The sequence below is a fragment of the Apteryx mantelli genome, chromosome 4 (assembly GCF_036417845.1).
Source record: "Apteryx mantelli isolate bAptMan1 chromosome 4, bAptMan1.hap1, whole genome shotgun sequence".
NCBI lineage: Eukaryota > Metazoa > Chordata > Aves > Apterygiformes > Apterygidae > Apteryx > Apteryx mantelli.
Genome location: NC_089981.1, coordinates 38838799 through 38862705, shown reverse-complemented (window position 1 = coordinate 38862705; position 23907 = coordinate 38838799). Strand labels below are relative to the sequence as shown.

At 36.9% G+C, this 23907-nt stretch overlaps 1 protein-coding gene across 4 annotated transcripts in view; it reads right to left on the bottom strand.

The window, feature by feature from the left end:
* Positions 1 to 3744: 3744 nt before the first annotated feature.
* PPFIA1 (PTPRF interacting protein alpha 1) overlaps positions 3745 to 23907 on the bottom strand; it is a 62644-nt gene continuing 42481 nt past the window's right edge. Inside the window, exons 19-29 of one of the 4 annotated variants that reach the window (XM_067296270.1) lie at positions 21106 to 21199; positions 16919 to 17000; positions 16601 to 16801; positions 15668 to 15730; positions 13797 to 13972; positions 13603 to 13700; positions 11650 to 11825; positions 11013 to 11081; positions 7418 to 7583; positions 6582 to 6652; positions 3745 to 5220 (exon numbers count right to left, since the gene is read on the bottom strand). In XM_067296270.1, the coding sequence (XP_067152371.1) occupies positions 6594 to 6652; positions 7418 to 7583; positions 11013 to 11081; positions 11650 to 11825; positions 13603 to 13700; positions 13797 to 13972; positions 15668 to 15730; positions 16601 to 16801; positions 16919 to 17000; positions 21106 to 21199 (1184 nt within the window). In that variant the 3' untranslated portion in view covers positions 3745 to 5220; positions 6582 to 6593. Of the gene's footprint in view, positions 5221 to 6581; positions 6653 to 7417; positions 7584 to 11012; positions 11082 to 11649; positions 11826 to 13017; positions 13194 to 13602; positions 13701 to 13796; positions 13973 to 15097; positions 15157 to 15667; positions 15731 to 16600; positions 16802 to 16918; positions 17001 to 21105; positions 21200 to 23907 lie in introns of those variants that run through there. The other 3 variants (XM_013959430.2, XM_013959431.2, XM_067296272.1) reach the window with 3 other exon arrangements.

Sequence of the window (23907 nt, the reverse complement as noted above, 5' to 3'; positions counted from 1 at the left end):
AAACAGAATGTGGAGAAATATGATCTATTTATGAGTCACTGACTCACATGGTCAAATTTCTGAAGGAAAAAGAAAATGCTACAGTTCAGACCCATTGAGGCTAAATATATAGTTCAAATGTATCTGGCCAGCTCTATTCTTCATCCTTGTAATGACTAATTAACAGTCACAGCATCTTAGGCAGCACTTTTAGTGATACTGCCTAGAACCCCCCCCTTTCTGGGGGAATAGGGACAAACTCCCTGAACAAAGGGAGATGGCGATGAAGTCCAAACGTGTCACCGCATGCAAAAGGCATCACAGGGTACTTCCAGGACTGCTCCTGCACGCAAATGGCTTTTTTGTGCGCGGCCACGTCCCCGCCCTGCCCTTGGGGCTGCCGGGCGGATTTGGGCAAGGGGCAGCCGCCCTGGCCCGCGGCCGGGTCCCCCGCGCCGGGGCCCGCGGCGCCGCGGGCGCCCGCTCTGCCCAGCGGGGAAGGGGGTCCCGAAACTCGCGGGCCCTTCGGCCCGAGCCCGTCCGGGGCCCGGCTGCCGCGGACGCCTGAGCGCCGCCGCTGCCCGCGCCGGGCTCGCCTCGAGGGCTGCAACGCTTTTTCCTTTTCTGTTTTTTTGCTTCTTCCAAGTTATTCGCTCGGACCCTTCCAGTTCGAACAATTTTGTAGCGTTAAAAAAAACAAACAAAAAAAAACAAAAACAAAAAAACCCCAACCCCCAAGTCACGCAAGCCTCACACCGTCTCCTGCGACGAGGACGGATGCGCCGGCCCCGAGCCCGCTCCCGGCCCCGCTCGCAGCTGCGCGGCCCCGGCCCCGCGGCTCCCCGCCCGCCGCCGCCCCCGGCCCCGGCCCGAACAAAGCCGCCGCCGCCGCCCGAGGAGCCCGCCCGGCCCGGCCCGGCCCGGCCCGGCCCCGCCCCGCCGCGTGAGGCCCGGGGAGGCCCCGGCCCGCGGCGCTCACGTCGGTGCCCGCCGGCGGCTGCGGTCGCCGCTGCCCTCGCTGCCGTGGTGCTTCCCGGCCGGGCGACGGCGGCTGCTGCAATTTCCGCTTCTCCCGAGCTCCCACTTCCTCTTCCCGCACCGCGGGGCGGCTCCAGGTGGGAGGCGGCCGCGGCCGCGGCCGCCGCCAGAGGGGCCGGGCCGGGCCAGGCCGCCCCCCCGTCCTCACTCCCCCGTAATCCTAATAACGCTGCTGAAAATTCAGCCGTGCCGCAAGGAGCTGTCAGGAGTTGTAAGAGGGCTACGTTTAATTACGTAAAGGCTTGAACATACCTTTTCTTTTAAAATACTCCCTTTGCGCTATCTCCTTTTGGAAAGTGCAGCTAAGTAATTTTTTTTTTTGGGGGGGGGGGGGGGGTGTGCAGCGCCAGGTGAGGTGCCTCACCTGTAACTGCTCACCACATATCTGAAGGAAACAGATGCTAACACACACACTAGCTTTAAAAGCTCTAAAACCAAAAGTCACATGTGTTAACTCAGTGACGTACTTTCTCAGTTATTTGCCCCCTGTTTACACTCTTTGGAGGAGGGAAATAAATATATATCATTCCTTTCTACTCTGCTTATGTATTTTTCCATTAGAAATATCTCCAACTCTAATAATAAAAAAACAGCAGTTCCAGATGAACACAGCTTTGCAAGTTTTGGAGGCAAAAATACGACTTACCCATGCCCAGTCTTAGTGGGACAGCTACTTCCAGCCAATGGAAATAAAATATAGTAGATTCACAGAGTAAAACACTAAAATTTTTCCTATATTTAACACAGAAAAATTTAATCAAGATATTTTAAAAATTCTAGTCAGTTAAGTAGAACTTACTGCTGAAAACGTGTCTCCTAGAGCAGGAAACAGGCTCCGAGAACCTGGAGTCTCTCAGGATTGCTTCTGGCTCTGCTGCTGTTCCATTCTGGAGAGCTCATCTGTCCTTCTGCTTATGGGAAGGAAAGCCAGCCACTTTTCATCTGTTCATTCCTACATGCCATAAAGCCACAAACTGTCGCTACCTAAATTAGATTGCAATTGCTATATTTTTGCCAAAATGACTTCAAGCATTAGCAAAAAATGATTCGAATAAAATTTAGAATATTGTAATTTAAGCAGAATATTGTAATTTAAGTAATTTATCAAAATTATCCTGAAAATGGTATTATAAAATAAGTGAAAAACACTGTCCCCTCAAAGGCACTTAGTTTGAACAGAAATACCATCCCCCAACTAACTCTTGAAACATAACATTGTAAGTGTTAATTTTTAGTTAACTGGAAATGAACTTTTCTTCCCCCCAATCTTAGCCACATAGTTCCAACAAAAGTTCTGCCAGTTTGCTGGGAAGGTGCACCTGAACTGCTCCCTATGTTCTCTACTTAGGGTTTTACCATGACAAATGACTACTGTCCATAAGACACTGTAAAAGCAACTTCCTGTCTTTTCATTCTACATAGTTTCAAAAGGAGAAACATGAAATAAAGTTATAACATCTATTAAGAGAGATTCCTCTGGCCCCTCACCATGCAAAATCTGGAAGTTTAAAGTTCTTTCAGATAATTCTGTCATCTCCTTTTGACAGTTAAAAAGGGTTCTCACTTTTTAAAGAAATAATTTTTATAGCAATCTGTCCAACTGAAGTCCTTAAAGACTTTTGGCATTTTACAGAAAACTACATATAACCAAGCTTTATTTAAAAAGAGTACTGTAACATGCCTATGTGACTTTTGTACATGTACTTACATGTTTTTCTATTCCAGGGGATTTTTCATTAAAATTGACTAAAAGTGTTTTTCTCAATTTCTCAGAGATAGCTATGCTCTATAATTCAGAAGGATGTCAACACACAGTTTTGCCAGTTTGTGTTAGCTTTTTCTATTTCACACATTTATTCCAGCTCTCGTTGACTCCATTGTTCTGTAACACTTAGGATTCCACAGCCTTAAAATAATCAGTGTATTTTCTTTTCACAAGCATTGTATATACTTCTGAGACACAACAATACATGACTTCGTACATCTATTGCATCAGTGAGCAGAGAAAGTATATGAAATCTTTTTAAACAGTGAAGTTTAACTGAACAGTGAGACAGATTTTCTTCTGCGCTTTCATTTTATTTTTTTCTAGAAAGATTCTCTGAAATTATAAAAGAAACCACAAATTATTAGATAGCAGTTCATATAGACAAGCTAGACAGAAACAGAGATGTATTATAGAACAGTGTTTAAAGCATCCGTCGCAATAGTTCTCCATTCTGTACATTCCACATCCTGCTGTTGATCTAGAGGACGTGATGAAATATGCTTCACTACTGCTTCTATTATTCTGTAAGTTTTTCCTTCAGTCTTCTCTTCTACACAAGAAATGGTTTAAAGTGTATTTAAACTGAAATGAACAGCCCTATTGCGACCCAATTTTGTATTTGTTCCCTAGACTCCAAATGTTTCTCCCTACAAATATCACTATTGTTATAGTCTCATTTCATTAACAAAGCAACTGTTGCTGCTACATAGAACAGCACTTCAATCTTCATCACGTGTGGACCAGAAAACACTGAAGTTGTGTGTTAAAAGATGTAAATCATAGCTGTAACTACCAGAAGAAGTAGGCAATATAGCAGTTATTTTATGAAAATTTTTTCAAAACTGATGATACATGTGAACTCAAACAATTCTCAAGAAAATGTCATATCTAATGTAACATTCTTCTACTGAAGAAGAGGAAAAACCATCATTTGAAACAAGATCTACAGGGCAGCAATCAATCATTAAGATGCTTTATTGATAATCTCCACTCACCGCAAAAATACCTGCCTGTATACAATTAGGTCTTAGCTTTTCAATAGTGTTTTATTGGCAGTGGAAAATGCATCAGTACTTTATTGAAAGAAAGCAATAAATAATACTGTGATAAAAATAGTTCAAAAGTACTTATAGACTGTACATATTGTTACATAATCTGAAAATACATAAAAGATTAATAGAAAAACAGAACAGTAACAATGAATTTCAGTTTTACAAGCAAGTTAAAAGTGGAAAACAAAGTAAGAAAAGACATGCTATATATATTGTTGCATAATAAATAATGCACCATGATCTGAACAGATTTCTTGCTGGCTTTTTAATATGCCATTTACAAGTACTGAATACATTTTTCTACTCATACAGTCCAAAATGGCTACAACCATCAAAACTGAAGTCCAGACAACTCTTTAGAACAAGCTTACAAAACACAAAAAGATGACTTACATAAGAAAAGTAAGGCCTTTATTAGAAGTTGCACTGCTTTTGTTTTCAGCATATTGTACCTTTATCTTTCACTATACATTTGACATGATATTGCAGTGCTTCATGATTGGTCCATTTAAACTAGTTTTACCCCTTCCACAAGGGTTTTCAGTCAAAAAGATCTAGGACAAAAATTCTCTCTGTGGCCTGTAGATTACTATCAGGAATTTTTATGAAGTCTGTCTTCCTCAATTAAGGAAAAACATTTCTTAGTTTATGGCTTGTTTTCAGTCACTGCAAAGATATGCTATACAAATACAGCTAAGACAAAGTTATGACCAAGTCAATCATTTCTAAAACGTGTTCCATAATGTTCTAGTTTTTCCCAGCTTTTAAAGCAAGTTATATTTTAAATAAAGACAAATCCCCACTACTTGACAAATCCTCTTTGTGGAAAGGTACAGTTCTGAAAAGAAGAACAATCATGTACCGTACCTTCTACAACAACATATGCTTATCTGAAAAAAGCTGGACTTATTTTTAGATCTAGCTAACATTTCCAAAAGACAAAATATATACTGCTTGGTGTCATGATACTTTTACAAAGGTATGAAAATCCTTTTCATCTTCTGTTTCATTATTAAAAAACAATGATAATTACAGTAACTGCATAATTTACAAAAACCCTATATTACTTATAGGGACATATACATACAAGCATTACAGTACATTCAGTTGGAAAGACTAAAATTAGAATAAAAATCAGCAATGATTTGATTTGTAGACCGAATACAAACAGAAAAAGTAAGTAACTATATAAATGAGAAGTCACATAAATATAAGAAACATTTAGATTCTAAAATATCTTCTCTATAGTACTCATGAATTTATTTGCTAATTAAAAACTCTGTAATAAAATATCTCAAAGTGTCCATTTAACAAGTATTAACAGATTAAAAGTTCCAAATGTTCAAAATGCTGCATATCACCGGTAGAAATAGTGTGGGTAAACTGCAGAAAAACAAAGACAAAAACCCCATCTATTAACAGTTTTTTTAAAAGCACTTCCTAAAAGGTTTCTCACAAACAGCTCAGTATTGTAGCAGTCATGCATCAAATTATTGCCATGCCTGATGTATACAATTTTACTGCCTTCTAGAATTTTCTGTTGCAATGCAAAGTCAGGTGTTTCCCACTTTCTAGAGACTGACTCACCCTAGGTGATCCGACTATAAAGAAAAATTCCAAAACAATGGAAAGAATTCATGGGGGGAAAAAATACAACTTCAAACTTCACTACCTTAAGACTAAAATCATTTTTTAAAATATCCTCTGAGTTTATAAAGTGATTGAGCCACATAATCTAAGTTGTTCTGTGCAGGAATTCCCCTTCTCAGCTTTTTATACATGAGAACTCTTTAGAAAACATTCAGAATTTGAAGAAAAGGCAGGTGATAGTTGAGTTAGTAGGGATGTTACTGGTGAAAAGAAAAAAAAAGTGTAAGCAGAAGAGCCAGGCAATTTATAGCCCATGGAAGAACCTATTATTAAGAGGCAGAGATTGTGTGCTTACCATGAAACCAGTATTTTCACTGGACTTTTTTTTTTTTAATCTAGTATAGTCAAAAGTTTTAGTTTTCAGGCTTGTGTTTGCAAATTAAGAGAGAAAGACTGCTCCATGAGAAAACACAGCAAAGACTGCTAAAGAAAATCAGTCCAAGTCCTGGAGAAAGACAGGGTTATATGCATCTTTAACACCAAATGCATGTATTCCAGCTAAACACGCCTATTTTATCAAGCTGTCTTTTACTGTCAGCACCGCTCACACCTACCCAAATTTAGACCGCTGGTAGCTAAATCCAACCAGACAGCCTAAGCAATCACAGTGGTATGAAGTATCCCAGAACTGGAAAACTATGGAATTACCCCTTAACAACTGAAGATTGGAAGTATACTGTAGTGGGATAATTTTGACCAAGCAAAGAATCTGAAAGACCAATATTCTGAACCGCAACGCCACAAACCAGGTTATCTTCTCTCCTCCGTATTCCTAATTTAATTCCCTTCCCTCCTCCCTCCTTTCACTAGAAGTTCAGTTTCAACCTTTGATTTCAACAATTTCTGCATGGCTATTTAGCCCTGGCCCTTCTTCATGCTGTTAAAAAAAACCAAAAAACAAACACACTTGCATAACTAAATGTTTAAATGCTGGTAGACTTTATCATAGGAAATAAGCTCTGGATTTTGAATATAACAATCTAGCCTGCAAATTTGAAAGGGTTTTATAAATGTATAAATTCATTGTATTAAAATACTTCAAGTTTTATTTCATAAATAGCTGCTTTACTATCATACCTATCAACTTTACTCACCAGGAGAAGGCTTTAACAGGAGTACGTCCTTACTGTAGCAGAATCCAATCGTTGTGTTCCTGATACACTGCCTATTTCAAAAAGCACGGGAAGACATGCAGAACACAGCATGCATGTTAGTTTTCAAAAACATCACAGCAGTGTGATTACAGCTATTGTATTCACTCAACTCTATAAGGTTATAAGTTAGGAAAGGATGATTTATTGTACAGTTTATACGTACACCCATTCCAGTTTCACTGGCTAACAACAAGAATGCCTAAAAAATATATATGCCAAATAGCACACTGCCAATGGCAAAGATAATTTCTATAAATATTTTTCTATTTTTTGTCATTTTCTCTTATGACAATTCTCATAGTTAAAGAAAACATTTTACATAAAGACTACTTATTTTAATCTTTGTAATTCATCACATCAAGAATTCTGGAAAAGGGAGTTTATTCAAATCATTCCTTGAATGGATTTTATTGCATTTCAGAAGTGGGACTTGCATTGGTCTAATTACTACTAATTAGAAGTGCATGTCTCACGCATGTCTGTTTCTAAGATAAAACTGTTATTAAATACTTGTACTGATATGTAATTTTATTTACCTACTTTTATATAAATTTGTGTGTATAATTCTCATCTTGCTATTCAAATGAAGTAAAAAGCCTCTGTATCCAGTACAGCTTTCTGAAATTTAATCACCCTATTGTTAAATACAGTGTTATATGCACAACCATGCACACAGCAGATGCTTTTATGCAGCGAAAAAGGTAATTTGAACTTAATTCCCTTGTAATCTCAAGCAAAAAAAGTGCATCATGCTTAAAATAATACAAAAGCAATACCATCAATCTGCATCTTCTTTGGCTGCATAGAGGGTGAAGACATGGAGGTTGTAACTCTGAAATTTGCAGGGAGAGTCTCTGCTGAGCCAGCAGCTAAACCTCTTATGTCCTTTGGTCTAAACTTCTTCCTCCACGAAGGTGCTCGCCTAAAGCTCTTTTCATCATCCTGTTATATTGATAAACATCATTAGCGATTCCAAAATGCAGGATTATTACTGACATTAAAAGGATTACTGACAATCTTAACTAAATATAGTAACACCATAAGACTTAATTTTCAGAACAGGTCAGCTGCAATAGCCGCAGAAGTCTCTTGTTTCCAGCAGCTTGCATTCATTTGCTACAATGGAGGCTCTTCAGCTCAGTAACTATGGAAATCCATGTGCTCGGCACATCTAGAAAAAAGGTATCGCAATACCCACTTACTCTGACTGAAATCAGTGTATATTTGTACTTGATTTGCAGTAATTCATTAGTGTTGCATCACTCACTCATTCTTAGGTGATACGAGGAATGGAGTAGATCATAAAAGGTGCTTTGGGAACACTAACATTTGGAGGCTTATTTTGAACAATCATTTTTAACCTTAAATTGTCTTACACGAATGATAATACAGTGCTCTCCCATGGTACAAATTACAGAAAATGATGGTGAGAAAAAAATTTAAAAGAAAAAAAGCTTTATTGCTATGTACTGTTTTGTTTAAGCACTTTGGAAAATAACTTGTAATTATTCAGGTACATTTTCCCCTGATAATACATTTGCATCTTCAAAGAAATATTCCACTTTAGAAATACAGCATTGCACCTACTAAATAGAACAGTTTCAGCCCTGCTTCCAAAAATATCGTGTGGAGTGAAAGTATTTTATGTCAATGCACAAATATGCATTGTGCATCTAGGTTTACCAACTCTGCCTTTTGAATCAGTTCAGTCATTTGAATGTCATTTTACCTAAAATGTACCCTCTTTTAGAATTTAAATTAGCTGTAAGTGTCCGCATTATTTGGGAAGATTTTCATGATCAGCAACTGTCCTGTGCATTCCGTAAGAGCTAGAACATGGCAGAAATGCCATTCCCTAAAAGCTTTCTCTTGCAATGAGAAGTCATTAAGGAGAAATACTTTAGAAAACTATCAAGCTACTTTCTGATGATGTTATTAAAACCTTAGTATAGATGCATACTGAGAATGGAGCTGTCAGGATGTGCCACAAAAGGGCTGCAACAAGTCCATTAGGCAAAAGATCAGTGCAAAAGAAAGCCAAGCGCACCACAGCAGCCTCCTTTCTCAACTTATTGTTGTACGCTTCATCTCACTGACCCAAGAAGAGTCTAAGCCAGCACCTTCACCCTTCCCCAGGCCTCTTCCTTATATCTGCACAAACATTTCTACAGATAACCAAATCAGGGAACCAATCCATGATAACCATGCTGCTTTTTTAGCCACATTACTCTTACCCCGGATCAGTTCCTCCAACGCAGTTCGACATGCTATTGCATATATGCTCATTAGCACAAAAGAGGTAGCACAGAATTAGGACTCCCTGTGGAAGTACCACCACCTTGAAACTGTTCATGGAATTACAGCACAGAGCAATGCAGAGCTTAAAGATGCAACACTCTCCCTTATATGCCGAGTTCATGGGCACTACAAGAATCTCACGCACCGTTTGTTAGAGTTTACGCTCATTACATTTTAACGAAGTTTGCACACTAAGAACAGAAGTCACTTTGTCTGACACAAGTCACTTTGATGTGCAAACATTTCTGGTGGTCATCCTATACCAACACTATTCAGATATTAACTATATAAATTGGAGTTAGTTATAATTTAAATAATTCCCACAGCAAGAACATGTGTCTTCTATTTCCGTTGCAAAACAGCATTAGTAACACTGATACTGCCAAAACATGAACTTAAGTCAAATCTGACAGGTCTGCATCTTATTCTGTTACAAAAGCACACACCTCCAGGAAATTAGGCAATTGCACTGACAATTGTATTTTGGGCTACAAGCAATACTCTAAGTAAACATCATATTTTAAGGATAAAGCTGCAGACATGTTGTTTTAATCAAGGCAAAAGCGTAGAGCATATTTGCCAAATGAAAATTAGCAAGACTAAAACTAAGAAAAACAGTAAGATAGGGTAATCAGATATCAAAAAAGGACAGAACATCAGCACCAACTTATGACAAAAAAGTGATATTGAGAACAGTATTAAAAAAGATAGAACTTCTACTTTAAGCAGTTCACCGCAAAAGAAAGTTGGTCAAATTTTTATTCCCACTACAGATGGAGGGGGGGGGAGCAATACGCAAACTTTAACTATTACACACTTTAGTTAAAAGATTTCAAGGTTTTCTTGAGGAAGTTAAACAGACCTGACTGCTGCAGCCTCCCTTCACAACTATAAAGGCTAAAAATTAAAACAGAAATGAAACTCTGCTAACAAATAGCCCTTATGGAAGTTGCCAGTGTTTCTCTCCTAATTTGTTGGGTAGTCTGTCTCTGAAGTCTTTCATGTGATTTCATTTCTCTGCTTAAATTATTCAAAATGCCCTATCACTGAACACCATATTTCTCTTAAGACTATTCAGAAACCATTGCTCAACAATAATTTGAAGGATCTAAAAGGACGATTTCTCCTACACATTTTCATAAAAACACTTTATGTATTCAGTAATTTGACAACATGTTTTCTCACACCCCCAGCACTGCGTTCATCTCCATGTGAATACTTCTTCAACCAGCTTGCTGCTCTAGAAGGTCCTCCTCCTCATAGCACATTACTATCTCTAGAAAACTGACTTCAGGAGGTATCACGCCTGAATCCACATGTTCCCAAATGACTTGTGCCAGCTGAATCAATAATTAAGTGTGCTTAATGCACCCTTTTCCTGTGATTTATCATCTTTAATTTTTCATTTAACAATTCCTGTATGCTTTTTATCTGAATTTTTCTGACAACTGCAAATGTTTCTTTTTACTGAAAACAAATACAAGTAACTATACTGTAATGGTGGCTTTAAATAAAATCCAGAACACTAAGCAGCAATGCTCAGTTTTCCTTAAGAACTTTTTTCTTGCAGTAGGTTTGAAGAATGTGTTTCATTCATAAAGTATGAGAATCAAGATTTTATTTTTGTATTAAAACTATATTATGAATAAATTAGGAACAGCTTTCTTGAAATACACAAAAATTATTTGAAATACTGCTTGTTAGGACAAAGGTTGGAAATGTACTATACAGCACCTTTCTATACTATATCTTGTTCATCTGCAACACCGGTCACTGATTTTCCTCACATTTCAGACAGAAAAATAAGATTCAGACAAAAGCACTATTACTAGACATTAAGCATGCAAGCTACAGAAACAAACTTTCAGAGCATCTCATATGTCCATATTCAAGATTATCTTACCTAAATAAACACAGAGAATCTGCCATATTCAGGAACTCTCAAAGGCAAAGAATTTCAAGTTAAGATTTCTTCCACTAATAGTTTAAAAAGTGTCAAGCTAAATTCTTTCACTAAGAGTTCTGATAATGTTCCCATGACTATAAAATGAGTCAACAGCTTGAATAACTTACTTCATCAAGTCTTCTGTCAGTGCCCATAACAAGAAGGTTATTAAATTCCCTCTCCAGAACAGCACGAGCCTAAAGTTTACAGTACGAAAGAAATAAAAATTAATTCCAAAAGTTCAGTGAATCTATAGTAATTTAAGATGTAATAACCCAAACTGTGTAAGACCTTGTTATTGGATTAATAAAGCATATATTTAGTACATGAGAAGTTACAACAATTTAACTTACTAAAAATTTAAGGGGGGCTTAACAGCCCTCCTTTCCCCTTACTTCTGTCATGAAAATTCATAATCTCTGGCTCAAACAATTATTTCAGAATAAAGACTAGCAAATACCAAAAGAAAGATGATCAGTCTTACACTAATCTTGTGAAGAAGGGCTATAAGGAAAGATTTGTTCAAACAGATTTAACAACAAGAACTGTTATTAGCAAGTAGAAAATAGCAAGAAAAGTGTACTTCTGTATTTTCTTCTTATAGGAAAAAAATGATTAAGGACAACTTTCCATTTCTATAGTTTCTACAGCTGGGAATAAAGACATATGCTTACCTAAGAAAAGCTAAAAACAGTCATTCCATTTTTAAACCTTCATAGAGAAAAAAAAATTATCAACCCTAAACTAACTGTAATTCTTGCTTACCTGTGTGTTCTGAGTAGGTATTTGTAGTAAGAGAGCTAATGCGTTGTAATCAAATGTTTCATCTAAGGCCACAAGTGCACCATGAACTCCACTCTCTATAAGGTTATTCGCATATTCTTTAAGACCAATGGACAACACCCAGCGGATCATTCTGTCATTACTCCAGACAAGGACATCTATGGAGGAAAAAAAAGTCGTCTGATTTGAAAAAAAATTGCCCGATTTATATAACACAAGATTTCTAAACAACCAACCACAACCCTTATTTGAGTGGTTTGCTGGTGTAGGGATCAATTTTCATGTATACACAATTCATTGCAATTGCTGTCAAAGAATTTTGTTACTTAACATTTAGGGTGGTATCCAAGCTACCTCTACGTTTTTGGGGTGCATAAGAAGCTCTGAATTGGTAACAGAACCTCATGTTTAGGACTAAGCACTCAGTGTTGGATCCCTTCCACACAGTAGTTTGTCTTGCATGGTTTTATAAATGAGCATGAAGGAGGAATCGTTCTTGCTTAATCTCCTCTCTGCGTACAGAGGGGGGCTTACAGTTGCATTAATTGTTAGGAGACAAGTACAGCTGGCCATAGTATTCATGTAGATAGGGAAGAGAGGGTCTTCCATTTTACACAGCCACTTAAGGGCTTGTTATCTCATTCAAGAGGGACTAAGTATTTTGGAAAAAAAAAATTAGTACTCAGAAAATCCTAACGACAATTTCTCATGTGTTTCCTACTGAATGTGAACCAAAGCCTTTAAAAATTATTAGTGTTCTATAATCTTACATACCTTTAAGTTCTGACGATGTTCAGTTTAGTAATACAGACTTACCTTTGGCTTGTGTATTCATATTACTACAGATTTCTGCCATCATAAATTTAAAGTGGGAACCAAATGTATTTGAAATTTGCTGGAGGGCATTTCATACCATAATAGTTTAAAGATGAACATACTCTCATCTTGTAATTTTTTCAAGGAAAGCCTTATGAAGCGGCATTTATGTGTTCAGCCCAAATGTCAAGACAAAAATTACGTTCTCACTAGTAGTTTTTACACTACTCAGGAATGTCTGTATCATTGAACTTTTAAAATGGTCCATAGCACGTTTCCGGCCTGTGTCAGCTAGCATTCTTCCCAAACAATTCCCAGGAACAAAGCAGGAGCTAAGCATTCCAAGGAGCATTGCCCTGTAGGCAATGAATGAAGCTATACCATTTAGGAGGCTAAAAAAAGCTTAACAGAACAGCCTTGACACAGGCTTGTTTCATGCCAGTCAGTTGTGATGCCTGGGAATCTGCCTGGGCACAATCAATCTGTTAGAACAATAGCAAAAAAAGTATCACCACAAAAGGGAAGATGCAGAACCTTTTAAGCAAATTGTGTGGACAAGGTAACCCTAAAAATCCAGTCTAAGATGGCAGAGAAGACTTCTGCTATTAGGGAGGGAACAAAACATTTTCTATGGGAAGTTGAAATTGGTGTGAATTCCCTCCCTGCTTTTTCTTCAGTGACTTCTCTCTTGTTCAATAACCACCATGAATCTAGAAAATACAAACACTTAAGTCACCTGGATATTTTTCATAAAGTTCAGGGTAATAAAAATTACCAGTCACAAGCAACAATAAAATTATTTAGATAGACAGTATGTCAAAACAGGAAAAGCTTTTTCCAAAACCCTCATCCTCATAAAGTGTTTAGTTCACGCTTCAGAGAAATAAGAGTTTAAAACATGCCTCCAGTTGTTGCACACCTCTGCAAGAGTGAATGATTTAATGACGCATTTCATAATTCACTATTCAGGGCCTGTATGCAAATGTGTCTCCTGCATTTAACATCTGTTATTTCATAAATAACTCCTCCCACTAAGCCTTTTTTTTTTTTTATAACATATTTGAGGCATATCAATGAAAGCAGGTTAGAGTTAGACTGATGTCAAGACAAAGCATTAACCTTTAATTTCATTCTGGCCTTCTTCTCTTTTTCTTTCAAGTTCCTTTCGATCATAGTTCAGTCTTCGTAGGCACATAATTCCACACTGAAAACTGTTTCTGTTTAGAAAAGAAAAAAAAGAAAAAAACCCACTTTTATAGATGACAACTGAAACATCTTCTACAAGTTTGGTCTCCAAGCTTAACTCTAATTACCTGTGAAAGCTGTCCACCATTTTAAGTTGTCCGCGAAGATCTTTCTTAGTCAGATGATCCAGCATTCTAGCATCAACAAGACACTCCATGAAGTAACTGCGATACTGAGGGAGTCCCAGACTAGGGAGCCATTCATTGCCAATCCACTCATGGTTCATATCACCATAGGCTAATGTCTGTTTTTAAAAAATTAAAGGAATAAGCTTATTAAAAATAAAAAAAATATATAAAGAGAAAAATAATATACAGAGAAAAGCTTTTCAAGACAAGAAGACATATTTTAAAGAAAAAGGTAAAACAATGCTTACCGAATTTTTAAGTCTGTAAAAATAAGCAACTCAAAACATTGAGTACTACATCTATGTTTTGAGTTTGGATAGCAAACTGAAAGAGCACATCACTCTTCTAATGAGGTGTCAAGCTTTGATTTTAATAATTGACAATCTGTAGATGAGTATCTGAGAAGTAGTTAATGGGACATAAACAGGTTTAAGCTGGAGGGCAGCCAAGAAACAAGAGGCTTTACTGTTTAAAGATATGGGTCACAGACAAATCTTGTGTTTTGTTTATACCCCTGTAGCAAATACTGAACCATCTCAATACCTGAAAATACAAATAGGATTCATCACCACTTTAAGGGAAAACAATTAGCCAAGGAGGATTACAGAACACTAATGCATAGAAATCTGCTTAACTATCAAGGCTCAGTATGTATTGTGGCACCCTTATGATGGTGTACAGGTTGAACAGGGACTTTCTGCATACAGCAGATATTTTCATTGGACTTTTGGCTTCCCAGAGATCCACCCCCCTCACCCCCCCACCCCCCAAAACATTCCAGGCTTTATGTCCTAAAATTATTTTAACATTTATTTGATGTACCCTGTTCATACATAGAATGTCACAATGCTCATTAAGAAAGAATAACTTCATTTTGGTGATTCATTAGCTAGAGGACAAATATTTCAGAAAGCTAATGATAAAGACTTCTGAATATTCTTCCTCTAATAGTCTTACTATTAAAAAAATATGCAAAGCTTTTTTTTGTGATATACTATGTAACAAAGTTAGTATTTTTTCAAATTTGTTCATGATATACCAGCTAATGTTGGAAGTGCTAGAAAATACTTAAACATCTAAATACACCTAAATATAAAAGTATATCTTCAAACTGTGTATTACATAGAGATAAACCTGTAATAGCTTCCTCCTCTCCCAACCCCTAAGACACACCAACAGTCACTAAAGGAAATAGCTATAAAAGAAAACATTCTTTCACGCTCTAATTATGACCATGTACATATACACTATAATATTACGTAAAGTTTCCAACCTGAGCCCAGCTTCCCTCCTCATCTTCCTGTTAGGTGGTTAGAAAAGCAAAAGAACACATATGTATTAGTATTTAAGTTTAGTAAGGAGATCAGAGTTAACGATGCACTGCAAGGCTCTAAGTTTACTGCATACGAAAAAAATCTAGATAAAGCAAGCATCATGCATTTTAAAAAAATACAAGATATTCATTTTCCTAAAAGTTGGAAAATCCATCTACTGATTAGGTTTTCTGGAAAGAAGAAATTGATGCACAAATAATTCAATTTGGCTACAAGCATAGTTAATCAAATCAGAGCCCCCTCTTTTACAAATTAGAAATTTTGTTTACAGTAATATCAAGGTTGATTTTTTTTCCCCTTCTGGAAAAACTTATCAAGATGCAGGTTACAAAGTTAATAATTAGAAGAAGCTGTAATCTAAAATAAGTTTAAGACTTCTTTTTTTTTCTGAAAAAAGACCAAAGGGCATTTGATTCAAGTGTTTAAAAAGTGGAAAAAGCACTCTAAAGAACAGAAGCGGCAACACCATAAACTAACCGTTTGTTGTGTGGCTGTAAGATTTTCCATTTCTTCATGTGTTACCCAGACATTTCCCGTAGTCTAACATGACCCCACAGTGAACCAATCACATCCAATGAAAGGAAAGCAGTAACAAAGAGGAAAGGTTGCAGAACATGTAAGCAATTGGTACATATAAGGAGCAGGCATGGGCAAAAGCAATGGTTTCTACTCTTAAGTATAAGTTATCTATCTAAAATGATGGCATAGAATAAAAGCCTATTAACATGGATCACTTTTCTTCAAAGATATTAGCAAAACTGAATATGATAAATAGCTTACACTGATGTAATTAACAAATACTTGATTATGCTGTAATCCGAAAAATGCAGTTGTAGCCTAGTACATAATCCCAGAAATAGCTTTAGACTGCAGGGTAGGCAGACCCATGGCGGGGGAATTCACACCAACTTTGGATGGCTAAATTTACTGATGTCTCTTTATAGTATACAGAGACAGGTGGGCTCTGAGTTTATGCAATCTCAATCACTGTTTGGAGTTAATGGCCTTATGTGGATAAGAAATAAAGAGCTTCCAACTATTTTACACATTTCTGTACATACATGTATACTTTTTCTGTATTACAAATTTTTGGGGGTGCATGAGATAATGAGGCAAATAGCATGTATTCTAAATATGTTAGAATATATTTTTAGATTGCATATACTGATATAAGCTACTCTTTCCCTTAAGAAAAAAGGGTAATTATTCCTTCATTTAACTTCTATGAAAGGAAAAGACATCCTATTTAAATAATCATGTGTTCACCTACAATTTAAAATACCTTTCCAGAAATTCTTATTTGAAGCTCAAATCTTTTCAGTTACAGACTTATGGTAGAATTTTTGAAAAATTTCTGGAGAAGCTCCTGCAGGTTCTAAAGGATGTTTGATGCTAGATCACTTTCCTTACCGTCCTTGAGGTGGGAGGGGCAGATGGACTTGTTAGTGACATGATCTCTTGAATGGCAAGCCTCAGCTTCAATCTGTGCAGAGGATTACTGATTCCAATTTCACGCTGTATTTCTGTATCAGACAAGGCTGACATGATAGCACCGCTTTTCACATTTGCTCGGCAAGCAGCCACATACCAGGCCGGCATCCCTACCCATAGCTGAAACACAAAACAGGAAGTAAGCAGGATATGGAAAACAGTCCTCCACCCAAAATCTTTAATTCCTTTAAAACAAACAAACAAACACACACCAAACAAACAAACCAGACCACTCACCTCTAACCACACAACCACAGTAGGCCCATCCCACTGTGCAAAAGGTAATCCTTGTCTTCTGGCTTCCTCAAGCAATTCATGCCTACAATTACAGAAATTGTTATTAAAACGAGCATAACCTAATGCAGATATAAAAAGTTAAGCACTGCATTCACATTACTATTTCTTTCCAACGTAGAGTTTTCTTCTTTTGTCAGCCTTATAGATGCAATGAGGTTACCGACAGACTAGTAGCCGCCTTTGCAACTACCACAAAATGGATATGAAATATCCAGTTCATTCTTCTAGACATACCAGCAACACAGGAGCCTCATATTAGATTGATGGATATCTAAATGTCAAAAATAATCAATGAAGTCATAAAAATGCTAGCAACTGTTCTGTCAAAAGACAGTACCTCTCCACCTGCATGAATAATAACTTCTATTACTTCACAAGAACCTCTAATACTTGATCCTAATGAAATATACTACCCAGTGAAAGAAAAAAAAGGGAGGAGGAACTGTCTGATAACTGGTTGCAAATAACCATTCTCATGTGTCCGTTTTAAGATCCAACAATTAAAGGTGAAATAGTGTTCAGCAATTAGCAGCTCAATAACTAGATTTCACTAAAACAAAAAAAAACAAAAACAACAAAACAAAACACACTAAAAGCCAACGCTTTTGTACACTTTAAAAATATAGAAGTATTTTTAAATTAAGAATAAAGAATCTATGATAGCAGGAAAATAACTGAACCTATTACATTCAGCCCTCAAATAATTAGGACTAAACACATTCAGTTTTGATTTTATTTTATTTGATTTTTTTTTTTTTAAAGGGACAAAATACTATATTTTAAAATGTCCTTTGAAAAGAACAGAATAAAATGCTTAATATTGTACTTGTCAAAAATGAATACAATGTTTTTTTCCAAGCAGTTTAACTTCAAAATTGGTGCACTTGTCTTCAGGTCTTTCAGGTTAGTACAGTAACATGGCTACGTAATGAGGGAAGCCCACTAGAGATGAAGAAGAGATGCCCACAGTGTCATGTCTGACTAGGACTGCCTGATGAGAGCAAGTGATTCCCCCCCCACACACTAGCTTATAAAGCTATTTGAGGTTCTGTAGTTCAGTGAATTGCACTGTCATTTCTGGAAGTTTTACGAGTCTCCCTGAGTGCTTTAAGTTAACTGCAAAACAGCAGATCGTTTGGAGATGAGCAGTAGGGGGAATGTATCAAAAGCGTAACCTTCTAAGCTCAATGGGTAACACAGATGACACACCAGTTTAGTTTCATATGCCATCCAATTACACCAATTAAAAAATGAGGCGCAAATTCCATCATCATGAAAATTTTGGGAGAGGGGAAAAAAGCGCACTTTGCAGTAATGTTGGCAGTGTTAATGGATGGTATAAAGTTGCCACTTTGAAAGATAAAAGGATGCCAAAGAAACAGCTGCTTATTGCCAAAGTAGGTGGCAAAACCAAGAGATAGATGTTCACAGACTTAATGAAGAATTAACTGAACATCATTTGGAATGGGAGATCAAGAGTGCTGTTGGAAGAGAGAAAAGCTTGTCCTTAGATGCATTCAAAAGGCCTCTAACACCAGCAGTGAAGAATACCAAAGAACTTGTGGTGTTATACGAAGAGAAATGCTGTCACAACTGCAGGTGCTTGATGCAGTAGTGAACAAGCAAGTCCTTTAAAGACCATCTGAAGTTTTAGAGTAGCTCTTGGCAGGCAACCATGCTCTACCCTACTAGGAAAGTAAAGAAGCCTAGTGCAACACCATTATGTCACTGGATTAAGACAGCAAGGGAATGGGTAAATCCAGGAGTTGTAGCCAAAGGGTTTATGAAATGCTGGATTTCAAGTTTCACGGAAGAAACTGAAGATGACTTATTTAGAAGTTGACAACAGAGAAAACACTAGAAGGAAAAAAAGTGAAGATGAAGAGAGTGATAGTGATGGAAATAAAACAATAGTGATGGAAATGATGAAGAAATACAAGGTGTAAAAACTAAAAGGCAATAGTTATGAGATGAAAACAGACTAACTCCAGACAAAGCATCAGTGGAAAGTTAATATTATATATTGATTACAGGTACGCAATCAAAAACTTTTCATGCATAAACATTTAGGAGGGTTATCTTAAATTTAGGGTTGCCTTCCTTTTTGATACAGTATTATTGAAAGTTTGCTGTGTACATGGAAAAGCACAAATAGAGCTATGGCAAACACTGTCAACAGTACAGCTCACAAAAAAGAGGAACAGAAATGCCCTGTAAGTGAACGGCCATGACTACCTGCTACTGTTGAACAACTTTAAAAACCTAAACTAAAAAACTAATTCCAACTAAATAAGGTCAAATATTTTCATTATAAAAATTCACACCATGCAAATTAAGATATAACATTGAACTAGCATTAAAAAGATACTGGATACGTTTCAGCAAAATATTTTCACAATAAATATTTCTGAATCTAATATGTCCTCTGATAATTAGACTTTTAAGATCTTTTTAGATATTGCTAAAAAATCCAAACAATTTCTCAAATTCACAACAATCCTAATAAAATAAGTATAAACTTATCCTGATTTTGCACTACCACATCAAATAGTAAATAAAAGGAAAATAAAACAATGAAGGAAAAAATGTAAAACTAAGATTAAACCGAACTCAAAGGCATACAAAAAAACCCCCAGACAAATGACACATACTGTAATTTAGCTCTACTCACAAAAACCTATTTATAGTTAAAGACACTGAATACTGCCCTCAGCCTGTTTGTGTGCATGCATGCAGAAATCAAAAAGATAAGCAAATAGAGATCAAAAAGAGAAAACAGTATAAACATTAGTAGTCGTTACAGTTTCAGACACACAGGTAATTGGTATTCTTTGTCAAGCTAGTCTCATCCTTTTCACTTAATGCACGTGTGCATGTAGCCAAGGCTGACTGTGCACGTGCAATGCACTTGCACAGTCAGCCTTGAGAATTTGTTATAACCCTTTCACAATTTACCTGCACTTTTTCTATTTATTAATGCAAGGCAATATAGATTGGTTAGTATAGAATGAAATTTGTTGGTGGTATTGAGAAAGATCTAAATTGTTCAAGAATAGGCCTACCACTGTTCAGATGTCACCAGGCTAAAGTTATTTATTCAATCAAGATATGGTATGATTTTAAAGCTTTGCAGAAAAGGGAAAATGCCAGATCATAACAATGTAAGATTGCCTTCACCGTTAACAGTCTGAAGACAGACAGTTGACCATTCTGTCATATAAACAAACCCACATTCCATTCGGACTTTTCAAAGCAACACACCACCAGTTTTCATCAGCAAAAGCACCAGGCTTTATTTTCATTTGCCAATAGAACTTAGATGTTGCAAGGAATCTCTTAGAGAGAGAAAATTTGCACACTTTCTTTTCAACATCCATTACTTAATCTTCCAGAAGGCAAGCAAAAAAAGCAAGACAAATGTCTGATCGCAGTCAGCTTTATCTGACACAGGAGTAATGGCAGCCAAACAGATTAAAGGAACAAAGTATATGGCCCAGGCTCTGGAAGGGAAAAATGCAAAGAATGCCTGCTCCTGCTTACACAGGTTTGAGTTTTTCTGTATTACCATTTGAACATCAAGGAAAATTAGATTTCAGCTGTTAAAATAAATGAGAAAGAATCTCAAAATCACCTTAAACAGAAGTGTTAAAAAAAAAAAAAAAAGTGAAAACAAAGGAACTAGCAGCTGCAACACAAAAGGGAAGAGTTTCAGAGCCACCTGTTGGGAACCAGCAAATACATCCAGAAGGATTCCCTACATCCAAAACATCTCAAGTGGCTCTTTCACGCTCTGGTGCAAATAGCAGCCAAAGACAGCTTTGGGAAAAATTCAAATGAATTAAACCCAAAGCAGGTATTAAATATAACAAATCTGGGGGGAAGGTTTGAAAAGAGTCCACTTTTATCTCCAACTTTATCACTGCATTTGAACAACACACTGTCAGTGCTGAAATTAGTTTCAAACTTGGCAAGACCTACCTATGATTAAGGTTCTGGAAAAGTGCGGGAAAAAAAAAAGTCTATAGGGACTCTACTAGGCATAAATACCTGAAAAAAAAGTCAGAGAAAAAAAAAAAAAACACATAAATTCCTTAAAGACAGATAATTAAAAATATTAGATAACTTACTTTTTCTGCAGTTTCCTGTTTTTTTCTGCCTGACCTCCAAGTTTGCTGAGACCTAATGCATCCTGAGAGGAACTATCTGTTTCTGCCATACCAACTACAAAAAACAAACAAAACACACCAACTTCTTATCTTCAAGTTTGGCCACACAGTTACAATTCAGAAATCACTAGTGCATTCCAAAAGAGAAATATTTAATCCTTTGTAACATTACTGATCAGAAATACACAATTTGATTTTATCAGGAAATCTCCTTCCATTTAAGTGGCATGGAAACAAAAACCAACAACAAAAAAGCTCTTTCCCTGTCACATATACTCATAAAACAGCAGTTAAACACACACAGCAGTTAAAACTTGTAAAAAGGGCCATCCTAGAGATGTGTATGTGCTGAGAATACTTTTTTCTTCACATTTATCATAATCATACTCTCTCAGTTATCATAGCCAAGTGGTGAGGCAACACTAATAGCTATTTGGATACTACATCAAAACCAAAACGTGTAAATGGAGATTCCCTCTGGAGCAGGTAGAACAATGACATTGCAGGGAGTGGTGGAGTGGGGGCAGAAAGAGGAAAAGGAATAAGAAAACTGCAAATACTCCTCTCCTAAGCAGTTTTTCGCTCATACTCTAGTCTTGATGGCAAAACCTATATGGAAGAGATGACTTTTACTAGAGATTGGCGTCAGGACACCTCCACGACATATCACATGCAAGCTTTTTAAATTGGAGAGTGATGTGATGTGAATGCTTTGCTGGCAATTCCAGGTAGTGACCCTACCAAACTCTGACTGGAATATTCATAAAGGATATTATGAAATGCATATCTGCTTTAAATAAATATGCTCTCATGTGGACTAATAGGCATAATTCATCATTAGTAAATACAATAGTCACTATATTTACAATAGTTACAAATACAATAGTCACAATAGAACTAGTGATTTGGATAACCTTGGGGTTACCTATCTCAAAGATGCCAGTTTTCTGCCTCCATTTCAAATGTGTAGCTTCATTTCATTTGGTTTGAATTATACCACTAACAAAAAAAAAATAGAAGTTATAAAACCTACAGGAAAGCTTAACACTAAGACTTCCATAGTTAAGTGTTTATAAAACTGAGTGCAGTGATGACAGAAGTCATTTAGAAGCCAAAGCTTCCAGACTCACACATCACTACATTTTCTAGCTGAACTAATACTTATCAAAAAAAGCATATAAAAATAGCAAACACTGTTATGGACTCAGGTGCTGCCTAAAATCAGCTAGAATCAGACTGAGAAAATCAGGTTTCAACTACCTTTAAGATCAATCTCATTGTTCCCAGGTCACCAATAGTTGGTGTCAGTACTAAAGTTACTGCTTTATGGAAAGAATTATACAAGAGAGAAAGGTAACCACAGCATTTACTGAGCCACCTGTGCTCATTTTAAGGGAGTTCCTTCAGATCCAAAGGAAAGACATCGCTTTTGGCATCATAATAATAAAAGTCTCTTTCCTTTCAGAGATACAGTTGAGATTTTTGCTTCATCAAGCAAGCCTTCACAGTTCAAAGGCCGCAGTGAACAATAAAAATATATTGACTAATATTGTGGCCACTCATCTACTCTCCATTAGGCTCTACTGTCTATACTGGATTCATCTTTAGTCTTGGTTTTGATTAAAAAAAAAAAAAGCTGCAACACTAATTCCAGTGTTTGCACTTCATCTTGCTCTTTTGTAGTAAGTTGAAGAAGGGCTTAGAGTCTTCTTTATACTATTTGCTATAAGATGTTACTTGAGCTCCATGAAGACGTAATACTCAGCACTTAAAAAAAAAAAAAAAAAGCTGACATGTACATTTCTTCCCAGCTGAACCTAATGCAGTTGATAATCAAGCAGAAGCAGAAAAACAATAACTTGTTCAGTATATGAAGAATATACACATTAGATACTATGCCTAAAACTAAGTCTAGAATCAAGGAAAATTCCAGGTTTAAGGATCAGAGTTTAACTTGCTAATATTGCCTATGTTATTTTCTAACGAAGCAATAATGAATAAAGAAAATTACAGAAAGTATTCCTAGGCATTATTAGCACAAAGGGCACACTGCCCCATCGTCTTCATAATAACTGATGACTACTGGTCCTAGAATTAGAACTGCAAATTCCCTATGCATTATGTGTTTTATTGGCATCTAACCTGGAAAAAATCATGCTCACTTAATGGGTGGTATTTCACTGCATGAGTCACTTCAAAGTGCCACTTTCATTGACGCATCATGTCAAGCCAAACTTGGAAAATCCCAATGACGACCTGCCATTTTAAACAGGCGTGCTTCTGAGTTTATTTATTAAGCAGTGATCAGAAAAAAACTTGTCACTAGCCATGCTTTCAATCTTGAGGAGTGGATTATTTCAATAGTGCAATGACTCGCAGTGGAAACAGCCAGTATTTATTTTGCAGCAAGTGATAAAGAATGGCATGATCCAAAGCCAGGCAGCTTACTAGCAAGAGACAGACCTCTTAGAAAATCCAAAGCGACCGACTTTGTATCTACACGCTGCATTGCCAGTTGCACTGGTTTTCACTGTCCTCCCTACAGATGAATCTACTTCAACTTTGCCAACAGCAGCTCTCCACTGACTGGATGGCACCGCTGAAGCTTGCAAGCAGCTTTTCATCACATGTCACTGTGGTGACAGCTTTATGCATTCTAGCACCCTGACAGATGCCAAAGTTGTCTTCAGACTATCTTTGGTCAAAATCTGACCTTTTGCAGCTTTTTGCTGCAATAACAAGCTGCGTCAAAACAGGCCCTTT